This window comes from Gorilla gorilla, chromosome 9 (assembly GCF_029281585.2).
Source record: "Gorilla gorilla gorilla isolate KB3781 chromosome 9, NHGRI_mGorGor1-v2.1_pri, whole genome shotgun sequence".
NCBI classification, from domain to species: Eukaryota; Metazoa; Chordata; class Mammalia; order Primates; family Hominidae; genus Gorilla; species Gorilla gorilla.
The window spans coordinates 116,346,415-116,356,616 of NC_073233.2; the positions used below are offsets into that span (position 1 = coordinate 116,346,415).

General features: G+C 41.0%; 1 protein-coding gene across 8 annotated transcripts in view; it reads right to left on the minus strand.

Moving 5' to 3' along the window:
• C9H11orf65 (chromosome 9 C11orf65 homolog) overlaps positions 1–6,995 on the minus strand; it is a 138,060-nt gene extending 131,065 nt beyond the window's left edge. For 6 of the 8 annotated variants that reach the window (XM_055355468.1, XM_055355470.1, XM_055355469.1 and 3 more), the window contains exons 1-2: positions 6,937–6,993; positions 943–1,032 (exon numbers count right to left, since the gene is read on the minus strand). In XM_055355468.1, the coding sequence (XP_055211443.1) occupies positions 943–1,023 (81 nt within the window). In that variant the 5' untranslated portion in view covers positions 1,024–1,032; positions 6,937–6,993. Of the gene's footprint in view, positions 1–942; positions 1,033–6,936 lie in introns of all 8 variants that reach the window. The other 2 variants (XM_055355471.1, XM_055355466.1) reach the window with 1 other exon arrangement.
• Positions 6,996–10,202: the final 3,207 nt, after the last annotated feature.

Genomic DNA, 10,202 nt, shown 5'->3' on the forward strand with positions numbered 1-10,202 from the left:
CTGCTCACAATGCTGGTTCCTCAGTCAAGAAATAAAGTGTTTAGAGGTGAAAGGCAAATAATCTTATTAATGATACTTTCATTGATAGCCATTATAAAAGTGCCTGGCCCAGATCAGGAACTCAATAAATATTTGTGCAGCTAATGAAATAATTGTAACTTTTTGAAATGTTAAAAAAGTCTGCTTTGTTGTTGTTGTTGTTGTTGTTGTTGTTGCTGTCGTTGCCCAGGCTGAAGTGCAATGGCGTGATCTCGGCTCATCACAACCTCCGCCTCCCAAGTTCAAGTGATTCTTCTGCCTCAGCCTCCCGAGTAGCTGGGATTACAGGCATGCGCCACCACACCCAGCTAATTTTGTATTTTTAGTAGAGACAGGGTCTCTCCATGTTCATCAGGCTGGTCTCAAACTCCCGACCTCAGATGATCCGCCTGCCTCAGCCTCTCAAAGTGCTGGGATTACAGTCATGAGCCACCACGCCTGGCCAAAAAGTCTGCTTTTTAAAGTGAAGAATGGCACACAATTCTGCAAGTATACTAAAAGCTACTGAATTGTACACTTTATATAAAAAGTATTGAACTGGCCGGGTGCAGTGGCTCACGCCTGTAATCCCAGCACTTTGGGAGGCCAAGGAGGGTGGATCACCTGAAGTCAGGAGTTCAGGACCAGCCTGGCCAACATGGTGAAACCCCGTCTCTACTAAAAATACAAAAATTAGCCAAGCATGGTGGTGCACCTGTAATCCCAGCTACTGGGGAGGCTGAGGTGGGAGAATTGCTTCAACCTGGGAGGCAGAGGCTGCAGTGAGCCAATATCATGCCACTGCACTCCAGCCTAGGCAACAGAGAGAGATTCTGTCTTAAAAAAAAAAAAAAAATTGAACTGTACACTTTAAATTTTATGACATAAAAATTATATTTCAATAAAACTTCTAAATAAACTCACAAGGAAACTTTTCCAGGCCTGCTGAATGACTCTGGCAGCCTTATCCTGCTTTGTAAATTCTGATTCCTCTTTCCAAGGCATTTGAAATTCCTAAAAGAAAAAGAGCAAAAAGGGTACATTTAAAATAATTTTAATTTACTTTCATTTTTATTTATTTATTTTTTTAGAGACACATTCTTGCTCTGTCACCCAAGCTGGAGTGCAGTGGTGCGATGATAGCTCACTGTAGCCTCAAGCTGCTGGGCTCAAGTGATCCTCTTGCCTTAACCTCCTAAGTAGCTGGGATTGTAGGCGTGCACCACCACACCTGGCTTTCTTTTTTTAATTATTATTTTTTTGTAGAGATGGGGTCTTGCTATGTTGCCCAGGCTGCTGTCAAACACCTTCTGGCTTGGCCTCCCAAAGTGCTGGGATTGTAAGCGTGAGCCACCACGCCCAGCCTAAAATTATTTTATATGCTTTATTATAAAACTACCACTAGAACTCAATGAAAATTAAATAGAGTTGTATAAATAAAACAATTAAAATAAGATTTTGTATCAAAATAATAAAAATAAAAATAGTCACCTTCTTATTTTTTAAGAGACAGAGTCTTTCTCTGTTGCCTTGGCTAGAATGCCATGGCAGGATCATAGGTCACTGCAGCCTTGAACTCTTAGGCTCGATTGCTCCTCCTGCCTCACCCTCCTGAGTAGCTGGGACTACAGGCACATGCTACGATGCCTAGCTAATTTTAAAAATTTTTTGTAGAGACAGGTTCTTGCTATGTTTCCCAGGCTGGTCTTGAATTCTTGTACTCAAGCGATCCTCCCACCTCTGCCTCTGAAAGTGCTTGGATTACAGGCATGAGCCACTGTGCCAAAAGTAGTCCGCAATTATTGGTGATTTAATATGTTCTAATTTGTATATTTTTTTCTAGTTCCAGCAACAACCCTGCATAACAGATTTTGCTAATATGCTTGTGTTAGAGATGAGGAGCCTAGGCTTTAAGGCCTAAGGTCAAATAGTGAGTAACTAAACCAGTTATTGAATTCAAGTTTATCTTGAAAGTCCATGACTTTTACATACCCTGTTGTATGACTTCAAATAAACCTTTCTTAACGTGCATAGAGACAGAGTTGCATCCACAAAATTGCGCAAGTCCCTAACCTAAAATTAGACCTTATGTGGTCAAATATAAAAGGAAAAAAAGGTCATGCACTGAATACAGGGAGAAACATGGATTTTTACTTAGTCTTAAGAGTTATTAATACTTCACAGAATAATGTCACTCATTACATTTACAGTAGCAATATGGTTCTGACATGCTTTATCATAATCCAAAGTGAATAAATTTTGCTTAAAAGCTTAAAATTCTGAGCTGAATATAGTGACTCATGCCTGTAATCCCATGGTTTTGGGAGGCCAAGGCAGGAGGATTGCTTGAGGCCAGGAGTTCAACACCAGCCTGGGCAATATAGCGAGACCCCCATCTCTACAACAACAGCAGCAACAACAAAAAGCTGGGCAGGTTGGCACACACTGTAGTCCTAGCTACTTGGGAGGCTGAAACAGGAGGATGGCTTGAGCCCAGGAGTTCAAAACTGCAGTGAGCTATGATTGCACCACTGCACTCCGGCCTGGGCCACAAAATGAGACCATGTCTCTAAAAATAATAAAAATTTAAACTCTGAATTGGTGCACGTAAAATGCAAAACGTGTAAGGATTTACAAATCCCAAAGCCCTGACCTATTTAAACATATAACATACATCTACTAATATGTTTAGAAAGACAGAGGCTAAACAGAAAACTTTCAAAAAGGATACGCCATTCATAAGAAAAACGTATTTATATATTTCTCAACTTGCCATTTTTCCCTTTTGACGTTTAAAGTTATTCAGATGCTTAAAACTAAAGGTGTTTTCTTCCTAATTTGGTAAATTGTTGTTTTTTAAATTCACATTTTTAAGAGTGGGGAGAAGGTTTGCTATGAAAAAAACTTATGTCTTTTTTGCTTTCCCTACAAATAGCCTTATTAATATAGGAGGCATGGGAAGACAGGTTAAGTCTTTGGACTCTGAGGCAAGATAGACCAGGGTTTAAATCTCAACAAATTCTACCTCATTCTTAGCTGCGTGATTTTGCCGAAGTTACTTAACTCACTCAAACTTCAAGTTACTCATCTGTACAATATGGGGACTCATTGTACCTAACTCATAGAATTGTTAGGATTAAGTCAGATAACACAGGTAAAGCATTTAGTATAGTTTCTGACCCACCATAGCCACTCAATAAATCATATTATTATAATACAAACTATTTTCCAAAATAAAAACTATTCATGTGCATTATTCCAGTTAGGAAACTGAGATAACATTTTAAGTACAATTATTCTCTTAATTTACAAATAACTGTTAGCACAAATGAGATTAAGGAATGATATTTCACGCCTAAAAGATTTGTTAATTTTTTTTTTTTTTTTTTTTTTTGGAGACAGAATTTTGCTCTGTCACCCAGGCTGGAGTGCAGAGACATCATCTCAGCTCACTGCAACCTCCACCTCCCGGGTTCAAGTGATTCTCATGTCTCAGCCTCCTGAGTAGCTGGGATTACAGGTGTGTGCCACCACGCCCGGCTAATTTTTGTATTTTTAGTAGAGACAGAGTTTCACCCTGTTGGCCAGGGTGGGCTCGAACTGCTGGCCTCAAGAAATCCACCCGCCTTGGCCTCCCAAAGTGCTAGCATTACAGGCATAAGCCATTGCGCTCAGCAGCAACAATTTTTGTAGGATAGTTTTTACAAGTGGAATTGCTATGACAAAAGGTATGCACATATATATTTCTGTTTTTTGTTTGTTTTCTGAGACAGAGTCTCGCTCTGTCGCCAGGCTGGAATGCAGTGGAGCGATTTCGGTGCACTGCAACCTCCGCCTCCTGGGTTCAAGCGATTCTCCTGCCTTAGCCTCCCCGCGATTTCCACTCACTGCAACCTCCGCCTCCCGGGTTCAAGCGATTCTCCTGCCTCAGCCTCCCAAGTAGCTGGCACTACAGGTGTGCGCCACCGTGCCCAGTTAATTTTTGTATTTTAAGTAGAGATGGGGTTTCACCATGTTGGCCAGAATGGTCTCCATCTCTTGACCTCATGATCCACCCACCTCGGCCTCCCAAAGCGCTGGGATTACAGGCATGAGCCACTGTGCCTGGCGCACATATATATTTGAATTGACTCTCTCTGGAAAGGGATATGAGAAATTACTAAGAATGATTGTCTCTAGGAATGGACCTGTGGACTGAGGAGGCTGGGTTCGGAAAGGGAAGAGATGTTTTTGTTCCAGTATACTCTTTCATGCTGTTGGTTTTTTTCCACAGTGTGCATTTAGTTCAGATATATACAATATAACTTCATTTAAAAAAACAGCGTGCATATTAAAACCTAACACTGCCAAACTGTCCTCAAAAATGGTGTCTAATTTATGCCCATAAACATTCTATGGGAATGCTTGACTCTAAATTTTAGAAAAGTAAAAAACTAAATGTAAATTAGATATTAGGATTAAAATGGGTCTTTTAATATTCTTTCCAAGAACTAAACTGTGTGATTTTTTGCCTGTTATCAATGTAGTATGTGTGTTATTTAACATGACAGCATTAGCATTAATTCATCACAATTTCATAATTTTCCCAAATACATTCCCAATTTTGTAGGTGGAAATTTAACACTGGATCTTAAAAATCCCTTGAAAATCCTGAACCAGTTTATTGAATATTTTGATCTAAATAATTTTACACGGGCTTTCTGCATACACCTGCTTCCTGCTTCTCTAGTGACATAGGCTAAATGGTGTTTAGAAGCTGCCAAAAAAGTATGTCATAAATGCCACCATTATATGTTTATGAATACACAAAATATAGAGGAAATATATTCCAGCATTCAAAATTATCTGATTCAGAAATAAACAATGAAGTTCCACAATTTCAAGAAAGAACATATTCAATTGTGTCAAATATTGTTGCAAGGGCAAGTAAATACAGAGGAAAAAAAGGGAGATTTGGCCAGATAAAGTCACTAGTGACCGTACACGCACTGCTTCAGTGAAGTAAGCAGGGAAGGAAGTTTGGGTTGGGTTGAGGAAGTGGGAAAGTTGAGACAGTAAGTACAGTAGTAATTCTTTGGAGTGCTCTAAGGGAGCAGAAAAATGGGGTGTAGCTACAGAGTGAGAATGGATTAAGGGTTTTTTTTTTAAAAAAAAGGCCGGGCGCGGTGGCTCACGTCTGTAATCCCAGCACTTTGGGAGGCCAAGGTGGGCGGATCATCTGAGGTCGGGAGTTTGAGACCAGCCTGACCAAAATGGAGAAATCCCGTCTCTACTAAAAATACAAAATTAGCTGGGTGTGGTGGCGCATGCCCGTAATCCCAGCTACTCAGGAAGGCTGAGGCAGGAGAATTGCTTGAACCCGGCAGGCGGAGGTTGCGGTGAGTCGAGATCATGCCACTACTCCAGCCTGGGCAACAAGAGTGAAACTCGGTCTAAAAAAAAAAAACAACAACAACAAAAAAAACGACAGATTCTAAAGCATGTTAAAATGTACCATCCAGTAGTGAGGGAGAAATTAAAGTGACGGAGAACTTAAAGGGGCAAAAAAAGGGATAAGTTAAAGGGTAAAACCTTTGAGTAGGTGTAAGAGGACATCATCTGGAGCAGAAAGGAGGGTGGGACCGTTGCTGGTTTTAGATAAGAAATAAGATCGATTTTATATGGTTATTATGATGCTCCAGATAAATTAACCATTGTGAAAACCCTTCATAAGTTTTAAGATACTAAAATGTACTACCAGGCCGGGTCTGGTGGCTCACGCCTGTAATCCTAACATTTTGGGAGGCCAAGGTGGGCAGATCACCTTAAGTCAGGGGTTTGAGATCAGCCTGGCCAATATGGTGAAACCCTGTCTCTACTAAAAATACAAAAATTAGCTGGGTGTGGTGGCGCACACTTGCAGTCACAGCTACTCGGAAGGCTGACGCAGGAGAATAGCTTGAACCCGGGAGGCAGAGGTTGCAGTGAACTGACATCACGCCACTGCACTCAGCCTGGGCAACACAGCGAGATGCCTTCTCAAAAACAAACAACAAAAAACTAACCAAATAAAATGTACTATCAAACAACTGCTCAGGCAATGAAGTATTTTACTACACCCATGTGCCACTTGTAGATTTACAGATAAGTATTTTCCAAGCTTATTATATCCCTAATCAATAAAATTTTTTATCATAATAGATGATGTTTTCACTTATTTATTTTTACGCTTCGTGGAAAAAACCCCACAAGACGTGTTTGGATTCTTGGTTTCACTTTTAAAGCAGCAAACAATCTTTACTTTGCTTGAATTGGAACCTGTATACGTCCTATTTTGTTTCCTCTACTAAATTTACTGAATGAACAAATGATTCTCGTGGCCTTTATAAGTTTCGTAATTTCGCTTTTCCTTTTTACCTGTGGTCCTTGATGCTAGGGGCAGGAGAAGAAAAACAACTAACCTATTCTTTAAAAACGCGTTTCCCTTTTCCATCTCTAAAAAAACTGAAAAAACGTAAAACAAATGGGAGGGGGCAAAGGAAAGAAATGAGGAAAAATCTAAGGAAGATTAATGTGTACTTCCCGGTCAGCGGGAAGGTGGACGGAGTAATATCTTTGCGGAGGATTGGGGTGTGGGGATCTGTGAAGGCGCTGTATGAGCAGTAAGGACTTGTCAACCAGCCCGACGCAACTTCACCGAGGGCGAGGAAAGGAGCTCTGAGGAAGCGGTTACTCCCGGGCAGGACTGTAAACCAGCTAGAGACCTCGCTGGGAGGGCTTTAGAGGAATGAAACGTCCTTAAGAGGGGCGGATGGGGAATGGTATCAAGGGTATGGGTTCTTTAGGGCCTTCAAACAACGAAGGCTCAAACCAGTGGGCACAAAGGCTACCGGAACAGTAGTACGCGCTGAGAGAAGGGACACTATTCCCTTCACCTACCAATCGCTGCTGGCCCGGGCGCCGCTGGACTCCTAGGTAACGTCGCAGGCGGAAATGACGTAACTCAATCCGTTCTGTCCCGCCCCATTGCGCTCCTAGCCCCGCCTTCTAGGCCCCGCCTTTCCTCTATTCGCGCTCTGACAAAGTGCAGGGGATATAGACCAACCGCTTGTGAAGACTGCTGGTTCTGTTAGAAGCCAGCTTTCGATTGTCAGTGGCTTTGAGGCAAAGGATTTTGGAAGGGAAAGCAAAGTGATTGTCTACGAAGTTGGGCTTAGTATATAATAAAGCCCAGTCATTTCAACCAATAACCTTAAAGATCTTGAAAAATATAATGAAATATTTTCCATTTATTTAATTTTTGTAAAATTTTTCTTGAGATAGGGTCTCAATCTGTGGCCGAGGCTGGAGTGCAGTGGCGCGATCTCGGCTCACTGCAGCCTGGAACTTCCCTGGCTCAGGTGATTCTCCCACGTCAGCCTCCCGAGTAGCTGGGACCATAGGAGTGCACCACCACGCCAGGCTCATTTTTCTATTTTTATTAATAGTGGTGACAGGGTTTCTCCATGTTGTCCAGGCTGGTCTTGAACTCCTGGGCTCCAGCGATTCCCCCCCTACCCCACCTCCCGCCTTGGCCTCCCAAAGTGCTAGGATTACAGGCGTGAACCACCGCGCCCGGCCTATTTAATTAGTTTAATTTATTCATTTGAAAATGAGACAACTGATCCTTCTAGCTATTTGACAGGTCTTGCTCAAGGTCAAAGAATACGTGACTTGCAGTCCAATGTTATTTCTAAATGTAAGCTCTTCAGCTGGTTAAGCTAAACTGCTTTTAAGTGAAAACAGACGACCTCTTGAATGAGTTTTCAAATGACCTTAAATAATGCAAGCACTGCTTATCTAAAGCAAGTCTGACTTGCTTGAATTCTGAGTCTGACACTTTGGCAGTGCTTTAGTTGGTCACAGATTATTGCAATGTGAAAAAATCTTGTTCAGAACTGCCCAGTTTTCTATGTTCGTCCTATGTTCATGCATGGAATATAATTTGTTTGTAAGGAAGATAAACTTTTAAGGAGGGAAAAGAAACACCTGAAGAGAAATTTCCCTGTATAATGAAAACATTTGTACAGAAAAAATTCTTGGTAGGTTAATTCAGTGACTCACTGAACTTCCAGAGTTCTTTAAAATCATCACAATCATAAGCAAGGGGTGAGCTTCAGTTCCTCTTTATGTAGTTGCCTTGATGCATTAATACACAGTAGTTATGAACAATAAACTGTAAAAATATAGTCATGGAAACATTATGTATATCTTAATTTTCAATCTAATAGAAACTGGGTTAAAAAATTTAAATTCAGGCCAGGTGTCGTGGCTCACACCTGTAATCCCAGCACTTTGGGAGGCTGAGGTGGGCGGATCACTTGAGGTCAGGAGTTCAAGACCAGCCTGGACAACATGGTGAAAACCCCTCTCTACTAAAAATACAAAAATTAGCCCAGCCTCCCAAGTAGCTGGGACTACAGGCGCCCTCCATGATACCCGGCTAATTTTTTGTATGTTTAGTGGAGACGGGGTTTTACTGTGTTAGCCAGGATGGTCTCGATCTCCTGGTGGCGCGCTGCCTGTAGTCCCAGCTACTCAGGAAGCTGAGGCAGGAGAACTGATAGAACCCGGGAGGCAGAGGTTGGTTGCAGTGAGCCGAGATAGCGCCATTGCACTTCAGCCTGGCAACACAGCAAGATTCCCTCTAAAAAAAAAAAAAATTAAATTCAAAATTACACAACAATGTGAATGTACTTAAGTCCACTGAATTGTACAATCGAAACTAGTTAGAAGGATAAATTTATGTATATTTTACCACAATTTAAAAATTTTAAATTAAAAAACTGCAAAACTAAGCCAGTAAATAATTCAGAACAAAAATTCCTAAATGTACTGGATGAAATATAAAAATAAATTTAAGGTATACTGCTGTTTAGATATTATTTTTATTAGGTTGGTGCAAAAGTAATTGCGGTTTTTGCCATTAAACATACATAATTAAACATAATGGCAAAAACCGCGATTACTTTTGCATCAACCTAATAAACTCTGCATATTTTTAATGTAGTGCCTTATCTGAATTATTTTAAAAAGTATTTACAATAGTTACTGTTGAGTACTTATGTTACCTCTAACCTGATCCACAAGAATTCAGCAATTTCTACATAACAGGCTAGAACATTTTCTTATTGCTCTAATACATGTAAAAATTGTTCAGTTCTTTAAAAGTATCTTTCTTTAAAGTAGCCACAAGGGATCATTAAGACTAGAAACTGTCAAGTGTTAGGTTTATTCATTTATATGTACCTGCTTAAATCTAGGAACAGTTTACTAAGAAGCAGAACTCAGAAGAACTTCTGGGTGGTTTCACAGAAATCGTTCCTTCCTTCCTTCTCTCTTCCCCTCTCCACTCATTCTCTTCCTCTTCTTTTTCTCTCTTCTTTGTCTTACTACTATTATACAATATATCATACTATATTTATGAAATTAATATTCTTGCTTTCCACTTACAAGGCAAAGATTTTTCTTTATAAACCATGTGAAGACAAGAGATAAGGAAACAAAAATGAATTGGCATGAGGAAAGGGGAAATATCTGTAGTGCCGAGGGAGAAGAGTCACAGTTACATGCCATTTTGCCTAGGGAGAAGAGTCACAATTATATGCCATTTCTTTCCTCTCTGCTTTGGCACTGGAGCAAACTCCAACAATAGGGGACTCCAAGGCTGTCCCCCAGATGTGAGCATGGAATCTTTTATAATTGTGGAAAATATGTCATGTAGTAGAAAACCACAATGTCACACATGAGGAGTGGGTGTAGGTCAAAGGCACAGGTGCTGCAGTGGTCCTAAAGGAGGCCAGAGGGACCTCCAACCAGGCATCAATCCTCTTGTTGAGGCTTAGCAGTTTGAAGAGGCTAGAGGAAGGGAGTTGGCACCTTTAGCTAATTCTTGGCTGAGAAATCTGTCCTCTTCACTACAGTGACTCTTGTTATGCCAGGGGACTGTTTGTCTTCTGTGTACCCTTGTTGTATTTTCTTTTTCTTTTCTTTTTTTTTTTTTTTTTTGAGATGGAGTCTCACTCTGTTGCCCGGGCTGAAGTGCAGTGGCAAGATCTCAGCTCACTGCAAGCTCTGCCTCCCGGGTTCACGCCATTCTCCTGCCTCAGCCTCCCAAGTAGCTGGGACTACAGGCGCCCTCCATGATACCTGGCTAATTTTTTGTA